The sequence below is a fragment of the Desarmillaria tabescens genome (assembly GCF_030435595.1).
Source record: "Desarmillaria tabescens strain CCBAS 213 chromosome Unknown EV420scaffold_93, whole genome shotgun sequence".
Lineage (NCBI taxonomy): Eukaryota > Fungi > Basidiomycota > Agaricomycetes > Agaricales > Physalacriaceae > Desarmillaria > Desarmillaria tabescens.
Genome location: NW_026848392.1, coordinates 112286 through 133074, shown reverse-complemented (window position 1 = coordinate 133074; position 20789 = coordinate 112286). Strand labels below are relative to the sequence as shown.

The 20789-nt window shown below is 44.4% G+C and overlaps 5 protein-coding genes across 5 annotated transcripts; 4 read left to right on the top strand and 1 right to left on the bottom strand.

The window, feature by feature from the left end:
* Nucleotides 1-184: 184 nt before the first annotated feature.
* Nucleotides 185-1915, top strand: EV420DRAFT_1585393 (uncharacterized protein; the record flags this gene model as incomplete). The annotated part of the gene is made up of 9 exons (XM_060474781.1): nt 185-266; nt 320-454; nt 512-962; nt 1027-1074; nt 1138-1176; nt 1234-1388; nt 1446-1546; nt 1609-1758; nt 1881-1915. The coding sequence occupies exons 3-9, from the start codon at nt 516-518 to the stop codon at nt 1913-1915; spliced, it is 975 nt and encodes a 324-aa protein (XP_060323049.1). The 5' UTR covers nt 185-266; nt 320-454; nt 512-515.
* Nucleotides 1916-3547: 1632 nt separating this feature from the next.
* EV420DRAFT_1279869 (uncharacterized protein) lies at nt 3548-4009 on the top strand (the record flags this gene model as incomplete). Its single annotated transcript, XM_060468170.1, has 2 exons — nt 3548-3769; nt 3836-4009. Coding segments are annotated over 2 exons (396 nt in total), but the record flags the coding sequence as incomplete, so codon positions are not given.
* Nucleotides 4010-8583: 4574 nt separating this feature from the next.
* Nucleotides 8584-12793, bottom strand: EV420DRAFT_1651271 (uncharacterized protein; the record flags this gene model as incomplete). Its single annotated transcript, XM_060478530.1, has 13 exons — nt 8584-8647; nt 8889-9389; nt 9444-9643; nt 9714-9869; nt 9942-10046; nt 10099-10395; nt 10445-10675; nt 10721-10864; nt 10919-11024; nt 11075-11238; nt 11475-11544; nt 11598-11824; nt 11876-12793. 13 exons carry the CDS (start codon nt 12791-12793, stop codon nt 8584-8586), a joined length of 3183 nt encoding a protein of 1060 aa, XP_060323047.1.
* Nucleotides 12794-13646: 853 nt separating this feature from the next.
* Nucleotides 13647-15609, top strand: EV420DRAFT_1651270 (uncharacterized protein; the record flags this gene model as incomplete). The annotated part of the gene is made up of 9 exons (XM_060478529.1): nt 13647-13841; nt 13917-14182; nt 14238-14360; nt 14415-14568; nt 14627-14826; nt 14875-15013; nt 15064-15192; nt 15243-15388; nt 15441-15609. The coding sequence occupies 9 exons, from the start codon at nt 13647-13649 to the stop codon at nt 15607-15609; spliced, it is 1521 nt and encodes a 506-aa protein (XP_060323046.1).
* Nucleotides 15610-18355: 2746 nt separating this feature from the next.
* EV420DRAFT_1486576 (uncharacterized protein) lies at nt 18356-19553 on the top strand (the record flags this gene model as incomplete). Its single annotated transcript, XM_060470414.1, has 9 exons — nt 18356-18622; nt 18682-18727; nt 18783-18923; nt 18977-19042; nt 19096-19143; nt 19198-19218; nt 19272-19321; nt 19369-19465; nt 19525-19553. 9 exons carry the CDS (start codon nt 18356-18358, stop codon nt 19551-19553), a joined length of 765 nt encoding a protein of 254 aa, XP_060323045.1.
* Nucleotides 19554-20789: the final 1236 nt, after the last annotated feature.

Here is a 20789-nt window from a genome sequence, read left to right as displayed (position 1 = left end):
TATGTGGTAGAAAAGAGAAACGTGAGAAAGTGCCTGAGCGTTATTTCGTACTGCATTTCAACCTTCGACCGATAAAACCAATATTTGAAATAAGGAAAGTATCGGGGACCCGGCTTCCGCCACTACTGGATTGTTTCCCCATCCAATGCTGAGTGCTGACGTGTCATCCTCTCCCTTTACCCAGCACCACCGGATGACAGTGCACATCTGCCATCATCAATTGGACCTGTGAGGACACGACGTCGAGGTTCAAAAGAAGGAGACTTGTGAGTATTTCAGGTACCAGAGAGGCTTGTGCAGTGCTCACTCTCAGCAACAGGGTTGTTACAAGGGCAAAACCTCTCTGTACGGTCCAGCAGCTGAAGGAAGAATGCAAATCTCGGGGGTTAAAGTGTACAGATTTGAAAAAGGAGTTGATAGACCGGCTTGCGCAACATGGCTTTGCTTTGCTGAGGTGTGTAGGCTTTATATCCCCTAGTAGGGTCGCTTTTCTAACACTGCTGTTGTGCAGTAACATGCCCCAGTCATCACAGCAAGTCTCTGGCCCATCGGCACCTACTATTTCACTCTGCACAACGTTCACATCCCCACAAGTCCCTGCATTTCAAGAGGTCGATGATGATTCTGATCTGATCCAGGCTGCCAGATCTCTCAATTCAGACCAGGTGGTTAAGGATGCGGCAGAGCTGATGGAGTCTTTTGAAGAAGGGTTCAGTCTTGGGCATGGCCACGGAGATGAGTGCGATGAAGATGAAGCCGGTGATGTAGAGATAGGCGAGGCTGAGACTAGTGAGGAATGTAGTGACAATGTAGCAAGAGCAAGAGCAACCAGTAGCATTGGCACCACGAGTTTTCAGCCCTCAGCAGCAGCCCAAGCCACAGGATGGGCTGATGAGTACATTCTGCAGACACGACGGAAAAGTGGGCAGGTTACTGAGCAGGCAGTCATTGCTCAGTGGAAGGCATGTATCTTGCTCATCATTTTTTTTTCAGAGGAAGAGAAGAATTAACGGAGAGTCCCTGTAGCAATGGATCCCCCAAGCCATCCATGATGGACTTGTACACAATGATATTGTAGATGCAAATTTAATTATTCATTACCTCAAATACACTGCAACATGACAACTTCTCACGAAGCAGGGAGCACCAAAACAGACTAACAAAAGACTCTCAGCAGTATGTGATCTATATCTGTCTGCTTGTGTGATCCTATGCTAATAGCCATTGTTCCAGTCTTCCCTCAAGAAGATCATGACAATGCTTGGTCGAGTTCATGGTCGACAGGAGGATGACAACCCTGACTTGAAGCATAGTCGTCCGGCTGCAAATTCTCGAACTGTTGAATTCTACAAGGCCATAATGATCCAGGCACAACGACACCATCTTCAGTAAGTGATTTGGCTTTTTCACACTTTCTAGAAAGCATTAATGACCTAACTACCTAGGACCGAAGATTTTGACATCGCAAAGAACACGATTCTAGACCAGGAGCTTCAGCCAGACCAGTTCAGTGAGATTACAGCTGCGATTTTTAGCCAGAATCAAGGTATGTTATCCTATTTTAAATATCCCTGAGAGTTTCTTCCTTACTTACTGTTCGTTGTGAAGTCCCAACCATTATCAAGTCGCATTTTGCATGGACTTGGCAAGCAACAACCCTCAACCGTGGAGACGAGGTGATCAACCTGCCCATGTCATGTCTGCAGCCCTACCATGTCAACATCCCAGACTTCCGATTCTCAAACGGACAGGTATCTGGTCAAGGACGACAATTATTTGGGGTCCTGAGTCTTTTTTATCAAACAAAGGTCGCAAAACCAGGGGTTAGTATCAATTCATTCACCCTTTTCCTCTTCTATTCTGACTATGTTTGATCCCAGAAAACGGCGCCCTCTTACAGCTTCGTTTTACCTAATAGAAATATCTTACGGTGTCTGATTGGTGCCCTCTCTATTCAATTACAGTACATGTTTGATCAAGAGCAGCTCTGTTCTAAGGTCAGTGGATGGGACTGGACAAGGCCATCTACATTCCGCAGTGTCAGTTCATTATACTGAGCTCATTTATCATTTACTCACTGCAAAATAAATTTCATAGCAATTGTTGATGTTCGGGAAAACTGTTGACAAATGCTTTACTGGAGATGCCTTCAGAAAGATGTACCAGAACTTTCTGGATCGAACATCGGTCACAACAAAGAAGAAAACGCATCTTGCATGCTGAACAATGCCCACAATCCTGGAAGATATGGGGTAAGTTTCTTTTGGGTCACTCGTCTCACTATTCTGTGCACTTACAATTACTTTCCAAAGTGTTCCTTCAGATCAGGTTGATGCGACAGGCAACTGGCCCGGTAATGAATGGCGAGAGACTTATACAGCAAAAATTCCAAAGCTTGTATGTAATCCATCTTCATCATTCACGCATGGTGTTTTGACCCGATCCATTTCCAGGCCGTCATTGCTCTTGCAGGTTTTGCAGTTGGTGAGACCTACTCAGTTCCATGGGCTAGTGTAGATGTACCTGTAGAACTGCAGAAAAGGGTCTTTCCATTTGTTGAAGGGGCTTTAGCAAGCTTACAGGAGAGTGGGTGCCCAAATGAAGGAACATATAACTTTCTGTGGCTCCTTGTGGAACTGCGATCTTTCTTCTGGAGGGTAAGGCTGCTTTCTCTTTTTCCACTGTGGTTTCTGACGACCCTTGAATCAATTAATTTAGACAATGGCTGCAATCAGTCTGCAGTTTCCAAACTCAGGGCTTCTTCAACACATCAAGATTATTCAAGATGCCAATGCAAAGGCCTTCTTCAGCAAGTGGCCCTCTGCAGTGAAAGCGCAAGAGGACTTAAGCCTCACTGATAGTGATATCAGTACCTTATTCCATGAGACGTGACATGGCATGCAGTTTCAGCCATGTCACTTCGTCTTCATGGTCTTGAGGATACTGCCCAGGCACAAACTCGCCTGATGGAATGTTTGATTTCTCGCACAGATCCTCTATCTCCATCGAAGCAGCCTTCAGGAGGTAAGGGTGCCATCATCCAATTCCCATGTTCAGCGAGTGCCTCTGTGCAGCACCATGCTGAAGAAAGTACTGTTCCATTGAGAGGTGAGTTGCAGCTGTTGGATTTGAAAGCCCTAGCCCTGATTAATTTCCTTTTGCAGCTTTAGAAAATGATCAAGACGTTCACATGTCCTCACCACCAAGCTCTCCAACCCTGTGTCCTTGTCGGCTCTTTGATTCAAATCTCCCATTTGGCAATCTCATTCCAGTATCGCCATTTTGCAGCCCAACAAGATCAGCAAGCAATGAAGTAACAACTTTCCCTACACTCTCATCTTCTAGACCAACCGATATCTTTATACCGTATGTACTTAACATCAATCAGAAGACTTACTATGTACTCCCTATTCTACCATCGCTACCAGACCAGCCCCAGTCTCATTCATCTCATGATCTCATTATTCCTTCTCTCGCTGCGTACTCTCCACAAGTCCTACCAACATTCAAAAAATCAGAGGCAAATTGGCAGTCTGTATTTTCATGAGTAACGGATCCAGTAAAGCTGTGGGACTGTTATGCCCCCAGGAGTCTCGGAGATTACCCTGATGTGAAGAGTATCTGGCAATCTTGGAGTGAGGGAGCCATCATAGAGGACATCGGAAGACTGCCGCCAATACGGCTGATTGAAAATAAGTGGGGTAGCTTGAAGAATGGCATTACGGGAAAGGGGAGACTTCCATCATGGAGACCCCGTAATGATGCCAAGGTATGGTTCCATGCATGGCATACCAGTTTCTATTTGCACTAACTAACAAATCACATCCATCTCTAGGCCCGAAAAATCTGGGGCAACTACTACTTCTTTGTAAAGTGCATTGAGACAATGCTTGCAGAGGGCCAAAGCTCAGACGATGTGATCCAGGTCCTTGAAGCATGTCGTCAGGAGCTGACAGGAAGCAAGACTGTCAATGCACTTCACTCTGCTTTACAGATCAAGAAGAAGTAAAAATTTAATTGTATTTTACTCTATTTTATATCTTATCTTATTCTATCTTATCGACATGGAGAAGACCTACCTAACAAGTGAGCGAGATGAGAGAAAGAGAGAGAGAGTCCGAGATGGAGATGAGATGGCTTTGAAATCGGGAATGGCAAAGTCTGAGGTGGGAATGCAGACTTCGCCAGCCAAAGAGCGATCGGCCTGCCAAAAGGTGTGAATAATTCTGTGAATTGGGGCCCCAAAAGTGTGAATCGGCCAGCGAAAAATTGTGAATCGGCCGTGACTTCGCCTGGGCCATGAGCCAAAAAGTGTGAATCACCCCAGCCCAGGCGAGGACTTTGCCAGCAGGACCTGCCTAAATGGGGCACGTTCACAGTTCACAGCCACATTCAAGCTCCGACGATTCATGACAGTTTGCTATAGAACTGGGGAGAACGGAGCTTCTGTTTCATTGCTCTTACACTCTCCCCAGATAGAGTGACATGTCTCGAGAGCTTTTCTGTGTACCCGCCCTCCCATACCCTTCTTCAGACATTTGTCCTCTTTTACTTACCACTTTAACTTCTACTCTGACACAGTGGCAACTTTCCAAGGCCGAGCTTGGTTTTAATGTCTCCCTGTCTAGGCCTTTCCTTGAACTCATGTATTTCATTTATGTATTCCATACTCGTACTCATACTCCCATACTCGTGCAATAATCACTCACACCCAGGCCCTGTCGCTGATCTCAGGGCAGGGTTGCATCTCGGCTAACCTTGCGTGAACTGAGACCCTGTACTCACACAGACAAGCAAGGCAATTAGATTACTCGTAACCTTGTAACTGTATTAACTACAGTCGATATCTTGGTCTGAAATCGGACATGAGCAGAATACAGGGATCAGTACTGCGGACTTGGACTAATACATGAGTGACTCTGTATAAGTTAGTTTTAAGAAAATTAACATTAATTTATCATAAACAAGGACAGCCAACTCCAGAAGCCACATCAGAAATGAGAAGAGGTTACTTCAGAAGGTCTCTCAATTCCTGAAGAGAGTGAAATATGGAACCGCAGAACAAAGAATGAATCATGCTCACTTCCCATGAGGATTCGCACATTCTTTCCTGCTAGGGGCTTATCTGGAAAATCTGCAGCATACTCCATTTCCAATTCATCACAGAAGACTTGCAACACTCCTAAATCTGGCCAGATCCCCTTGTAGTAGAGTACAGCCTCTGAATCTTAGAGTAAGGATCCCTGTTGATACTGAACTGCCTCACTTCAAACATGCGTAGACCATCCCTTCATGTCCATTCTATGTAAAAATCCCTATAACTATAGTGGAACCACTTTTGTAATAATCCCTATAACTATAGGCCTGTCAAATTCATGTATCTGCTAGAAAGCAAAGTTATACATAGCCATAAATTTTCACATACAATCCATTTCTTGGTCTCTCCCCACCACATGCCCAACCAATTCCTGCCCGCTCTTGCACTCCCTATTTATGGGTATCAGTAATAAAATATTTAGTATTCACAATTAAAGCATTGTAAAACAAATAAATAAATAAAAAATACTATATAATACAAAAATAAATTAACATATAGGCGGCATGGGCTAGGGATGAGCTAGGGAGCGATTTAGGGATCGATGGCACTAATGAACATCATGGTGGGCTCATGAGAGAAAATGGAGACCACCATTGGATCCCCCATGTCTTGGAGGACATTTGATGCCCAAACGGACGTCAGTGTCACTGCCATCGTTGGACATTGGCAGCCTGATCTCCATCCTGCCCTCTCACTCTCCCCCTTCCTCCCCAGTATGCTGCCCAGTCTCCCTCTACATCCCTAGCCTAAGATCCACCCTAACCCTCATCATGGTCGAAGTCTCCTGGCTTTTCCATCATCGTTGTCATTGTGGTTGTCACTGTTACAGGTGCCATCCTGCTGCATGATGAGGTCTGATATGGAAACCCTAGTGATATCCTGTGTCATCATCGTGCCGCGCTTGCGTGTCCAATGATGATCGAGGTCGATGTGCATGTGGGGGGCATGGGATGGGTTGCGGTAGAATGTAGGTCATATTGGGGCAATGGCAGGGATGCATGGGTCACATCATCAACGTACAGTGTTGTGGTCATATCTGGCAGTGCTGCCTTGGGTGAGGGCTTACACATGTGGTGGGGATGAAATGGTCACTACCCAGGGATCTTGGGGCCGCCAGATACACCAAAAAGACCTAAATTTGACATGTCAGTATAAAAAACAATTCAAACGTACCATATACCCATGACAATGGGCAAAACAGATGAGCGAGAGGGCAGGAAAGGAAGTGGATGTGGTGGAGAGGAACAGAAAATGGTGCTGCACAGCCACTTGATCACAGTATGGTTGTGCGGTCCGGAGTGATCGACTGAGCAGAATGCATCATTGGGATGCTTCCACTGCTCGATGTACACTCTCCAATGCCCCAAAGCATATCAGAATCTTGTATTATAGGTATAAGGATTGTGTATATATAATTTTTAATGCAACAGGATATCCTCATCTCATGATAATCCTCAATTTACATTGGTTGCCCCACATTTTAGGGCACTTGTAAGCAAATACCAGTTCTATATATTTGTGCACCATCTCAATAGGTATGTTTTTCATTGAAAATGCAAGGTTATGTCTAGTATAAGTCAAAATAATGGTCTGATCCACCCCAATCTGCTTATAGTCTCACCATTATACCATTTCATGCATAAGAAGTGAAAACAGAATCAGGCGAAAGTTCACAAGCTCGTTTTGCATACTACGAGTGTTCATAATATATTCACTTCAGGGCAGATCCATATATGCATTTGTATCATTGATAATTCACACAGGAAGTCTTTTTCTCATTTGTTATATCATTATTTAGATGCACATTGTGCTGCATACTTTTGTAAAAGTTGAATTCAACAATTGTCTCACCATTATTCGCATTTATTGGTCGAATAAACATGAATTAAAGGCTAATTTATTGGCATAAAATGTAAAATCATGAAATATAGATATGACTATCATATTTTCGAGGTACAGAAAGCCCTAGGAGTACGGGATTGCAAGGGTATTCTGTCTTATGCCCCTAATTGGGGTGCATCCAGCAAATTCTAACCATGGTGAGAGAGGCATTTTCCTGTTTGCGTATCAGTTGAATGACAGTATTTAAACTCTGTTAAGCATTTATATATCACATAAATGTATTTTAATTAAACCGAGCCTAAATAATCCATGTGCAATGCAGAATTTTACCCAGCTTTCAAAGCTGACAGAGCTGCTACCGCATTGGGAATGATATTTTCCCACAGTTTTATACATCCAAGTATGCACGGGTGCATCCAGCCAAAATAGGCTGCATGTGGATCAGGAGGCAATAGTAAATCATCAAATATTATTTTTCTGGGCTGCGATTTTTTTTTCGGGCCCAAGCAATGAACACCGATCCAGTGCCCGTGGACCCTAACTTGGCAGCCATATGGCAACAGTTTCTGGACCTAGCCAGGGCTGGCAAGACTGCTACAAGGGATACATATAATTAGGAATCAAAAAGTGATGGCATCTCTACAAGATACATATAATTTGACATTACTATAGTTATAGGGATTTTTACAAAAGTCACTCCACTATAGTTATAGGGAATTTTTGTAGCGAATGGACACTATAGCCTCCATAGATGACCTTACCATCCTCTTCCGCAGTTCATGGGGATCGCTGTACTTTAGGCTCATAGGTTCAAGATAATAGAGCTTCTCCTGGCACCATGACCATTGGATAAAGCACAGTATACTCCGAACATATGATGACTGGAGGAGGGGGATATAGCAAAGGGAAGTACAAGACATTCCATCAGTGGTTGATACCTATTTATTACTTGACAAACAGAAAGAGCCATTTTCATCAAGACAAAAGGGCCTCCATGCAGTTTGTAGTTGTCGGGCATCTCAAATCTCGAAGGCCATGAACTGACGTGAGGATGATCATGGTATATTCAAGTATTTGGTCGAGACACGTTTTGTTGCCAATATCCGTCATGGAAAAGAGCAGCTGGTTTCTCGGAGGAGTAAAAGGAACCCCTCCAAAGCTGAACATCATGTGAACTGTTGCCCTCCACAGTTTAAGCACTTAAAAACAAAGTATAGGTCTTCCTATCCAAAACGGCCTGCAAAAGGAGTGAGGATCCGTGCAATGGAATTTATCAATTGGCAAGTTGTGGCATATAAAGGCGGCACCGGAGTTCAGTGGGAAGGTCCTTTGATGAGACAATCAAGGTGCTGTCTGTCAACCTGTGTACTGCTGAAAGTGAATTGCAGAGGTTGCTTGGCTGACCATTTGGTAATGATCCAATAGAAGGGCTAAACCCTCTCGATTCCTCAACACTTCACCATCAACATAAAAAGACGCCAGAAGCTGGGATGGTCTTGGCAGGCAGCGCACCATAATTGGAAAATGTGTGTGTGTTCCGATGTAGTAAACTGCTCCTATGTTGTGACAGAAGATTTCTCTCAGTGGTTCCACAACAATATGTGAAATAAGTGACGAAACTGTAACACAGAGAGCTATGTTCTTCAAAGACTGAGACAGAGGTTGTAAATGTACCTAGGGCCCATGCTGCCGATGGCATAGTTGGAACTGGGTCATCGATATCACCACAAAAAGTGAGAAAAGGTTATGTATATTTATGAACGATCACTTTATATATAATCCAATGTAAATATAAGCCAGCATCATATACCTTAATAAACCTGGTGTAGGGTTAGCCAGGGTTATACAGAGTTGTAATCCCTCCTGCATCATGTTTATAATGTCTTACAGGCCCACAAGATACCAGCAAAGGTTTATTTTGGTTTGTCAAAGCTTCCAATTAGTTTACAACATAGCAAATTCAAAGTCAGGATCTAGGCCTATCTCGTTATCGTCGTCATGGCAGATATCATCTAGTTCACCTTCTGCCTCATCATCCAGATCCATATCATCCTCAGTGTCATCCTCTGAAGGCTCTTCCAAATCTGTCTCCCACTGGTTCTCATCTTCTTTGACCAGCTCTGCATCATCGTCATTGTCACCAGGCTCTTCGTCTGTTTCCCATTTGTCATCATCTGACCTATCCTCAACTTCTGCTTCCTCATCACTGTCTGCATCCACTTCTGACTCGTCCATCATATCAGCCACCATTTCTGAGTCTGACTCGTCTGTGGTTGCTTCCAATTCCGAGTCCGAACCCATGTCTATGTCCTCCCCAAGGTTGAAGACATCTGGTGAGAGATTATAGGCCCTACAAAGGTCCTCTCGAAAGATGTGTGTTGCTTCCCAGGTTGCCTGGTGGCCAACACCAAGTCCACAATACTGAAATGTCATATCATGATCAGCCCACCTTGTAACACATTCAGATAAGCACAAGCTTGGACAAAGAAGAATAGGTACACACATGTCAACTGAATACCATTCATAATCTTCATCATTCTCTTCAGGCCTTTGGGTGATTGACGGCGGTAAGAATTCAGTGGTCTGACCAAGCTTGTAGACAGGAATAAGGTGGATGGCATGGATAATGTCATCTGGATCTAGAAAACCAAAAGCCTCGGGATCGGTTCCATTCACAAACTCAACATGATGAGGACACTTTGCCTGGAAGCCTGAGTGATGTTTACTGTCAAAACCATACCACCGGACCCATGCAAAGTCAACGCAAAAAAACTTTATGGTCTTCTAAGTCTCCTTCAGGGTCGTTGTAATGAACCTCCACATGGAAAAGGCCAATGATCCGGGCATACCAATATGGATGTGTATCATTCAGATCTGAGTTGTTAGTGAGGACAATGACATCTGAGCATGTCCGAGGATTAATCGAGTCCTGGTCTCAATGGACATCATAAGTTGTGTAGTTGATGTGGAGAATTTTATGGCAAAAAATTTGATCATTGACAATATGTAGGTTGCTAAGCTGCTTGGGAGTTATATCATCATCCTGAGCAGTCTCGTTGATGAGAAGATGGCGAAGGATGTGTTCTTTGAGCTTTGGGATGAAATCCTAGAGGTGATATTAGCTTAGATACCAGAGTAAGACCAGGCATTCTTATGACAATAGCAAGATTGCCCTCATTTTCTGCAAGCCAGTGATGAAGGTTCAGGGGATAATTCCTCGACAGGGACATCTGATAATGATCTTCTGGTTGTCCCTGGGGCAATGGATCCTTCTCATTCGGGTTGATTATCACACTTGATGTCTTCTTGGGCCTTGCCTTGATTTTGGATATCCGCTGTGCGAGAATATGATGTAGATGCCTTTGCTGCCACTCGAGTATGGCAATCTGCTTGACATGTCCCTGTTTGTTTGTTCGAGCATAGAACAGCTTGACATGGTGGTGTTCCTGTTCTCCCTGGGTGTTACTGTTAGATCTGGAAATGAGAATACATCCTAAAACTGACTATTTGCGTGCTGTACGAATCAGCTGTACCAAATTTTGGAATGCTCCAGATATAGTCACTGATTGCATGATTTTTGTATGTGTGAAGATTGAATGCCTTGATGGACTTGTAGATACTCCTAGTTGAGGCTTTTCCAGTGGATGCCATCGTCTTCTTGGCAGTGCAAACAAGTCTCCTAACTTGAGCTGCCATTTCGGCGGGTGTCTCTCTTGTATGGAAGTTCAGGCAAACCTTTTGCGAAAATAATCGAAGCTGTCATCCAAGAACTGTCATTACCCCTTGCAGAGCCTCGAGGCTTGAATCTGTATGCATCCATGCCTTTGCAAAAGCATGCCATGTGGCCCATGCAAAGACGGTGTCCATGATGATTTTGTTGTCCTTGGCATCAGGTAAAATTCCATCAAAACATGGGAAGGAACACTAGCAATTGCATGGTCAGCGGAATACAATACACTTCGAAAACAAGGGAAAAACCTGAAGTATGTCTTCATAATCTCGAGCCGCAAACTTCTTTTGGCCTGAGACATCATTACTGAACTTGTGAATTGTGGAACGTCCAAATGTGGGTATTAAACGATATCTGTACAGCAAATCAGCATTATTTGAAAAGGTATAATTGAAACGACACACCGCTTATTCAATTTCTCAATTGCTCCAGGAATTGCATGGCAAATGCGAACAAGATGGGTAAACAGTGATTTCCAACTGCCACTCTCTGACTCATGCATCAAGTCTGGTACAAACATTTGATAAAAATTGAACCCAAGAGGCAATAGAGCTTCAGAGAATGCATTCTAAGAAGATACATTAGCATTAACAAACATAGGAATAGTAGCAATTCAAATCTTACTCGGTTTGGTGTCAATGAAATAGGTCCGATGACTCTCTTGACTCACTTTCCTGCTACAGGATAACCTCGGGTGAAAATCCATTTGCGAACAAGTTCGACATCATGCTGTCATTGTTCAGAATCAATTCTAGCAACACGTTCCCGGTTGGAAATGTCCTGCTTCATTCCCATGTCAGATACCCGTTCCTTGACTATTAAGCAACGTGGACACAGGCAACGACCGAGGTACTTGATGCTGGTGAGAAGAACTCTGTATTGGATGGCAGTCAGTATCTATGTCAAAAATAAAGAATTGCGAATCACTTCTCTGGATAGTCTGCCGAGTATGTAAAAAACCGAGGGTAGATACGATGTAGAATACCATCTGCGCACTCAATAACAATGCCGTGGACATATGCATGCATGAATTCTGGGTCCAGGAGAAGCTTCCAGATCTTTTGCATAAGTTCACACTTCAAGAAAGTAAGTGTTTCCTTCGATGCTGGGGATCCAAAGGTATTCATGTAGACATCTTGAATATTATCTGGTAACTGAATCCTAGGTCAGAATAATTCGTTATAATGGAGGAAACAAATGCAAACCACAGGAAAATACGCAAGGTGATGGCTTTGAAAGAATGATGGTATTGCTCGCACGTACTTCGACATCAGTCTGAATGTGAGATATGCAGGCCAGAGTGAAGCAGTTCCGAAGTTCACAAGACATGTCGAATCTGAGTAAGCCATCATAGGTGCCACCACAGTCTCCAACATACAGCCTGGCTCTGGAATAATTTGATCTTCCATCTCCAAGAAGGCATCTGATGTGTAGGCCTCACTGTAAACACGTTCAGTATGACTGTCTGGTTGTAGCCAATTTTCCTTGAATCCCTTGAGATGGAAACAGAGTGAAGACGCATCCTGAAAGGCAGAACGAACAATATCCAGTAGCGAGCGATGCCAAACATCAGGAATATCAAGGGAAGGTGCATCATCTTCAGATGCATGACATACACCTGACTGGGGAAGCTGAAGCATAACATGATCACGGATCCATCCATCAGCTACAAATGCTGGCAATGAATCAGAGTCCAGTCGTTTTGCTTCACAGTTGGCATTAAAATCCTTCAGATGTGAGGCTGAAAAGTCTGGTGCAAGCAAAACATCGGTAATGAGACGGTTGAGGTCACTCAAAGTCTTTGTAGTGGTAGAGTAGAACCAGTGCATAAGCCGGCACATTGTTGGAGTCATGAAGGATGCAAACCAGCTTGAAGAATCCAATTCAGATATATTCAAGAGATCCTTCAATGAGAGTTGAATATTATCTGTAGCATGTGTGCCATACACACAGAGCGGGGAACATTGCTTGAGGATATCAGGAGGGAGGGAAAATGTAGGGGCATCACAAAGGTCCGCTATAGTCAACGCATCATCAGGATCCACTGATGGTAGTGTCTTGTACTGCTGGTATATCCCAAACATGTTTGGCTCTGTCATAATTAGTGGCTGTGGCTCAGGCATTGGAGATAGAGATGATATTTCACTTGATATGGAGGAAATGGGACTGGGAGATTGTGGTCGAAGTGCGGCATATTGTTGAAGGGGAGCAAAGAAACTTCATGTGGGTAGGTAATCTTGAAAGCGTCGGGGTATTGTACGGTTATGCTGGGATCGCTAGAGGAGTTCAGGTTCAGATTGGGGTTGAGGTGAAGAGTAGGTATCCATTGTTATATCATTATTGAATACAATGGAAGTATCTTCAGACTGCTAAAAAGGGATTAAGCAAACAAAACATAGAAAAAGACACCAATATAGCTCACAATCATAGACTCAGCCTCTACAGGACTGGATGCTCTCTCTCCTCTGTCTCTTGCAACCTTTCTTGCCCTTGACGCCAAGGCTTGTAAACGCTTTCCACCTCCCTTCGATGATGGCACCTTTCCTAATGCTCCAATAGTCTGAAAATGTTCAGCATGTGTTGGGCAGCGTGATTTGTGGCCACTAATAGCATGTGCATTATTTCTGATTTTTTTGCTGCAGTTGCAGTGATACGTGACCATGATAATGAGAAGAAAGATGAAGCTCAGTGGTTGTATACAGTGCATGCTAGATAATGAGGTCACGGTTAACTGTCTTATCAGAAAAGACATTTTTAGAAGAAGAAATACCTTTTCAGTACTCAGTACCCTGATTATTCAAGGAAAAAGTTCAGCTGTGCATATTCCCCATGAGAACGGATGGGTAGGTCGGAAGAGAGGGTGAGATTCCTAACTTGGAATTACTCTGTCACAGTCCTAGCATTATGGACAGACACATCTGTCACACCTGTCACTGACATGTCTGTCCTTCCTTCCTGCCCTCATCTTCGTTCCCCATGCCTCAGTGTGCATCCTCCAAGTCTTCATGGTCTAAACCTCCCAGCACTGCTGCTCAGTCTGTCATCAAGAATTCAAAACCTCCCAGTAAGAATACAAAGCCTCCCAGCAAGAATCCGAAGCCTCCCAGCAGTCGAAGTTCAGTAAAGCCAAAGACGACCACTGAGAGGACGAAGCCTGAAGTCAAGCAATCAGTATCAACTCGAAAGCCTTTAGCACCGAAGGACGCCAACAGATCATTGGCCAAACATTGATTTCTTACACCCCAGACATCCGATACTTTGGAAGAAGACAAGTATGACGAGGCTGCCAATAATGATGAGGAAGAAGCTCTTGAGGAGGTCAAGGTTGATCAGGAGGAGAGAGAAGATAGCTTTGGGGATGATAACGAGGATGCCAACATCAATTCAGATGACAGTGAGGATGGCGATGAGAAGGGTTACAGTGAGACCAAGAAGGGAGGTAAACAGTGCAAGATGAAGCTGAAGGGGAGGATAGAGAAGAAACTGTCTTGCCGCCCCGGTTACACCCAAAAGTAAGTTTATCTAACTGCATATATGTGTGCATATATACTAATTATTGCCTACCAGGCAAACATTCATCCTTGATACATGCCATACCATCAGCAAACTAGTTCCCTGTGCAGTTGCACTCTTTACGCCAGTGGATGACATCATGTGGGCAGGCACTACCCATTCAAACAAGGCCCTTGAGTAAGTGATGTGCACCATTATGAATACCTGACTTGGCTACTAATGAAGTTTCAGGCTTGGTATTGAGATTGCGGATCACCCTCATTCCACCCCTAACGAAAAGTCGTTTGCCATCCTTGAAAAATTCCTGGAGCATGATGTAACTATCTTCAAGGCCCTGCACTGTTTTCCCAAGCACCAAATTGGCATGCAGGCAATGATCAAAGATGTGAGTAGCATCATTTTGCTTGGTTTAAGGTTTGTGCTGCTAATCCAGTGAGTGTTAGCTATGCATAGGCTTCAAGGAATCCTGGGGAAGCGACACAAACAAGGTCCGAAATGACATTCTAACACTCCTTGTTGAAGATCCTGTGAACAAGACAATCATGCTCCCTAAACCCACACACAAGATGGTGCAAGGCTTCAACCATATTGATACCGGATGTTTGCTTTGCCCACAGATATACCTCAAGCGATTTGACGAGAAGTAGTTCCCTCATATTTTATAATAGGCATAAACTAATGAGCCATTTAGTGACCGGTTTATATTTGATCTGGCAAATGGTAAGGTTAAAGTGATGGCATCAGAGTGGCCATCGTTTCTTTATGACCAGACTCTTTATGACCCACTCGACAATGAGGCTGGCTTTATGAAGGGATACCTTCTTTTACGTGTGCGTATTTCTTGCATGCTCACTTTACTGGTCTTACGATCCTTGGACAGGTATTTTTACATATTTTCTGCAGTAATGGTGACCCCATGAAACAAGAAGGGCCAAAGCGTGGAAGCATCGCAAAGATCAATGGTATTTGCCTGGTTACTGGATGTATGATTGCCTATGCTGCATGCCAGGTTAGTATCTATTCATGTTCGGCGACTGTCTGTTCTGATGCATTGATTAGGGGTGTTATGCCTTATCTTCCAAGGATGGGTGGACTGAACAGGATGGAGCCTTCGACATGACTGCATTCTATGACAGCATTGTCGCTCTCTTCGAGAGTCACCCTGATGATGAATGGATGGTGGAGACACTGGCCTGGTGGAATGAGTACGTGTTTTCCCTCGTGTATTTGTTCATTTTATAATTATTTGCTGTATAGACAGATATTTGGCGATGAGAATGGACGTACAGATGTTGACAAGACTCAAGATGCCCACCCCCCTGATAGTACAGTTGCGAAAATGGCAGCTCGTCATGAGGCATGGGCCAAGGCACAGGCAGAAGCTGCTGCTGCTGCGACTTCGGAAGATCTGATGGCAACAGACTAGACACTGGTGCTTGGATATTAGGTTATGTGTTCATGCTTTCCACTTTCAGTTACCTTTACTTCTGCTTTGCTATGATATGACTACTGGGTTGTGGCGACTTTTAAAGAGTCTTGATGTGTTTTCTCGATGTATTACTATTGCTGGATGGTACCGTACGGAATAATGTCTTATAGATGAATTAGAGAATGTATTTGCTTCGCCCTATTGCCTACTGCGAGTGATTCCTGAGCATCTAATGAGTGGGATATGTCCTATACCGAAGTCATTTGTAGTAATGTCTTTGTTAGGCTATATATATGCCTCAAACTCATATATTGGAATATTATTGTCGTTCCATTACAGGTAAGGCTAGCAAGGTATAGTGTCGTTGACTGGGTTTATTTACCATTACATCCGTGCATATAATAGCTATATGATAAAGTTGAGATACGTCAGATATCTCTATAACCAACCTTACCATTAACATTGTTTATAAAGGGTTCTGTCGTTTACCTAGTCTTACGACAGGTGACTTGGGTCTGTACTCGTTCCTAAATCTTGCGCATTTCTTGTGGTGATGATTGATTTGAATCGTCGTGGATTGTTGTCAGGTTCAAGTCTCCGAATTCGAAGTTTCCTGATCACCAAAAATGATCTTCGTTCTGACACAACACAGTCGCACCTTGATTTTGACAAGACATTGTTATGTGAGTCACTGGATGGTGACCACCACTATTTACGTTGGTGGAAAGACGGCCCCGAATAGTCGGTCTCCCACCCTTCATCCTCCTGGAGTAAGGAAGATTTGAATTACAGCGCCTAGCATTGAAGAAGAAACGTCAACATGAGGGAGGTCATTCTGCGCTTCGGGAGGTCTGAAGCTACCAGGCATTCAGGCTCGCATCATCTTAACGATTGTGATACTCACTACTGATATGAACCGAACGACAGGGCCATAGCGCCACCTTCTTCGTTATCTCTCTGCACAGTTCAGCCATCCCCAGGGCTGTCAGAAAATCTTTTTGGGAGTACCACGGTTGATAAGTTACTCACCAGGAGAGCCAGCGCTTCTCTCAAGCGCTGAGACGTCACGATGTAATCTGATTCGAACCTGGGAGAATTTAGAAGAGATATAGGCGCCCTCTGTCACGGAAATCGGAGCCAATTGGTGGCGCTTTCTGGTCTCCCGACTCGGCATTGAGCGTCACTCCTTGATACTTTATTGCACTGCTGCTCTGAGGAATGTGAAGGAGACCGATACCGTCGTATCTGAGAGCGAACCCAGTCTTAGATTTAAGACCAAAAACAGCTTTATCCGTCTCAGATGAGATCGTAGGGCGCTACAACCGGTAGCAGTAAGAACCCGGACGCAGAGAATATCCCATCACAGATCGAAGTCCTTCTTGGTCGCGAGTTTTTAAAATCCGATCCGATTCCCAGCGGCGATAGAATTAGGCCAAGGAACATAGGTTATTTAAAGCATAAGCTCGCTGAATTGTTAAGAAGGAAGTTTTATGAATATTCAGGAGAATCTTTGGCTTGAAACACAAGAGGCAGTAATAAGAGGAAGTATAGCGTGCTGCTGCTTAAGGCGGCGAGAGAAGGCGACATGATGGTTGGGATCAAGTCGGGAGACAAGGCGGAGATAAAATTAGATCATCTACAAATTTCATGTCCATTGTAACCGTGCCTTACGAACCTTAACGGAAACCTTTTCGGACTCTTCATACGTCGCCTTGGCACATGAATTATCTCTTCTCATGAGTACGGTCTTTAGGATTTCATTTTTATTGCGCTTTTGGTTCGATGCGAAGATCACACGTTGACGGTTACCGTGTTGCAGTTTTTTTACGTTCTTGACACCTATATTCTCACTGCAGGCACTACCGTTCTCATGACCTCTTCCGTGGTCAACTACTTCTGCTCTTCAGCGGTCAGTAACCATGTATTTTGCCGTCACAAAACAAGTCAGGCATCATATCATCTTCGTGCTCCAGTCCAACTCTTTTCTTGTCCGGGTCATTTCTTTATCTCGTCGACGCCCTTGGGGTACTTTCTTGCTTCATTAGCATGTGTTGCGATAGGCGCTTGCTACGATAACCGGAGTTTAAAGATGTCCTAATGCTCCGTTGGGGTCTGATGGTCACCGCAAGATCATCGGTGGAGCAGGGGAAAAAAGCGCCCCTTCACTGGCTGCGACGGATCTTTGCCATGGCTAATTTTCTCTGCGATGAGGTACTTCAATCAGCTCGGTCACAAGTAAATAAGCTTCTTCTCGACTTTTTCGACCAGACTGTCTGAAAGGACTTACAACTATCTGATTCGTATACTCGGGCGGCATTCGGGCGGTTGACTGACCAATTTTGCTTCCGAACACGACATTTTGGGGTCGTGCTGGACGAACAACATCTGAAGGAGCCAAAGTAGATAAGCATCTATTTTTCACGGAGAAGACCTGGAAGCCCTTGTTCACAGTTTGCTTTCCAAAAGCTCAGGCGCGCAGTGGGGTTACTTTGGCAAGTTTTATCTATGGCCCAGAATTTGCTCTCACAATTTGATATTCCAGTGATATTAGCATTGCTAAAGGGGTTCCGAAGACTATTGTTAGCCCAGACTTAGTAACTTCAGGACGTTCATGAACATTTCGTCCGTTGGAGATAATCAAGACAACACCGGGATTCCTCAAACTCCGACAACTTATATTATTAGGTGAGTGCCAAACGATCTTCCTTTAACCTCGGTCCTTTATCCCTCTTTTCTCTCCCTCATGTCATCAGTAAAGGGAGTCGCAGTCGTTACTGGTGCTGCTCAGGGTATCGGGAAAGCAATCGCCCTTCGATTAGCAGACGATGGTTTCGACGTCGCCGTGAACGATCTCCCATTGCCTGACAAGATTGCAAAGTTGAAGGACGTTCAAGAGGAGATTATTAGGAAAGGTCGCAGATCAGCTATCTTCCCTGGAGATGTATCAAGTGACATGGACGTCAAAGGTATGGTGGAAGGTACCGTGAATGCGCTGGGTGGACTGGATGTGGTATGTTATTTTATATTCATTTCCTACTATGTCTACTGACGGCCATCTTTGCCATATAGATGGTTGCGAATGCTGCTATCTGTCGTAATGCTAATATACTAGACTGTGCGTACAACCCCCCTCTACCCAGTTTCACCGTCACACATACCTTTTCACGCAGACACGGTAGAACAGTGGGATCAAAGCTTCGCCGTTAATGCACGAGGTTGCTTTCTCTGTTATCAATATGCGGCGAAGCAGATGGTGAAACAAGGACGGGGAGGACGGATCATTGGATGCTCATCTTCTGCTGGAAAGCAAGGTCGGTCGTAAAACTTCATTCAGAACATCATGCATCATGTTGGACGATGCCAGGTTTACCGATGATGTCGCTGTATGGTGCGACTAAGTCGGCCATTCGGGGACTAACGCAGGGAGCCGGTATGCACCCATTATTGTCTTCTAACTCTTTTTTGATGGCTTCTTGGATATAGCACTTGATCTTGGCAAGCATGGGATCACCGTCAATGCGTACGCGCCAGGTGATTGATGTTCTCCTGATCTGCGACGCGCTCGGATCACTCACCAATTTGCAGGCGCTGTTGATACTGAAATGTGTACGTATCACACGTTGCAAATTGGCGAGTCGTCATAGCTCATCCTGTTCTAGGCAGAGATGCTGCACTTCAGCAGGGAGACTTGGATGAGTTAATCAAGACGGTACGGTACCGTTCTCTTGTGGATAAACCGACTGACATCGAGTAAAGAATGTGACCCGTTCGGCACTGGATTATATTGCCCAACCTGAAGATATAGCAGGACTTGTATCTTATCTCGCTTCCAAGGAGTCGCATTATATGACCGGTGCGTATCTTGCATTACTTTTATGTTCATCGATTAACCCTCATAAATGGATATCTAAGGCCAAACCGTACGTCTTGTCATCGAATAATCGTAGCCACGATCTGCTGACTTCTGTCTTCATTAGCTGGGAATAAACGGAGGATGGTGTTTTGATTAACTGAAATTGTTTAATCGTAATTTAGTTTCCAATTACTGATCCCCTATCGGACACTGCTTCGATGTATTGCGGCCAGAGATGCCTTCCAGGATCAAAATCGTCGATCTACTACCAGAGTCCTCATTCTCTAGGTACTGGCAACCATCGAACGCGTTCCAGGGGTTAATGCAGGGGGTTAAGAACTCTTTGATCTTCGTTTAGGGAACGTCTAACGGCTCAGTTCCGTTCTGATACCACTCCGCAGTTTGACTAAGGATGTCTTCGATGGATCGTCCTCGTCTGTGGCCGAGATGTACTACACACCTGTCCAGGCTCACTTACTAACAGAAAACTAGCCCTCACGGATGTGTAGGCCCTGTTCAAGCTGTCATAGCGACCACCTCTGTGCAGACTTGGATTGGCAAACTTTTGTTCCCTGCTGGCACGAGGCACTCTGAGATGGATTCTTCGTATCTTTCGGGGATCTTTGCACTGTGGATTAGCTGTTCGAATGCCCTCGTCCTACTGTTTGGGTTGACTTACTAAACGAGATTTTTACGCCCATTTTCTACCGTTATCGATATCGGAACCGCGTTGTCGGCACAAACCTTCGGTTCTATATCGGAAGATCATTTTGTACAACTGCACTCGACCAAAGGAGCTACTTGTCGCGGGTATATGGAACAGGCTGAGAGATACTGCTTGGACCGTACCGCTCATTATTTTCCGCCTGAGTCCGCGTGCAAGAAAATGGGGGCAACCTGATTCCGATCCATCATCGAATTGATCAATGACTGATGCCATGACTTATTCATTGATCTGCAGTTTTTTTGATCTCGGCTTCAGTACCGGTGCAAGCCAACGTATCGTATCGCCCTTGAAAAGCATTCACCAGACGCATATTACGAAGCTGGATCTCCTCGACAAACCTTAGAAATTGGAAGGCCGTTCTTCGATGAATGTACCGCCAGATATGGGTGTGGGAGCCCTTGGTCTTGTAGAGGCCTCCCATGTGGAGATCCTTCGGATAAACTGGAATAGTGCTATTTACAACTATATTTCCACTCGTACGAATTTTCTTGAGGCGAGCCTCATACCGGCTTCACTGCACAGCGTGGAGTGTTGATTAAACGATCCAGATTCACCCCTGCTAAAGGCATGTCTCTTCGCATTTTATCAAAGGGTATA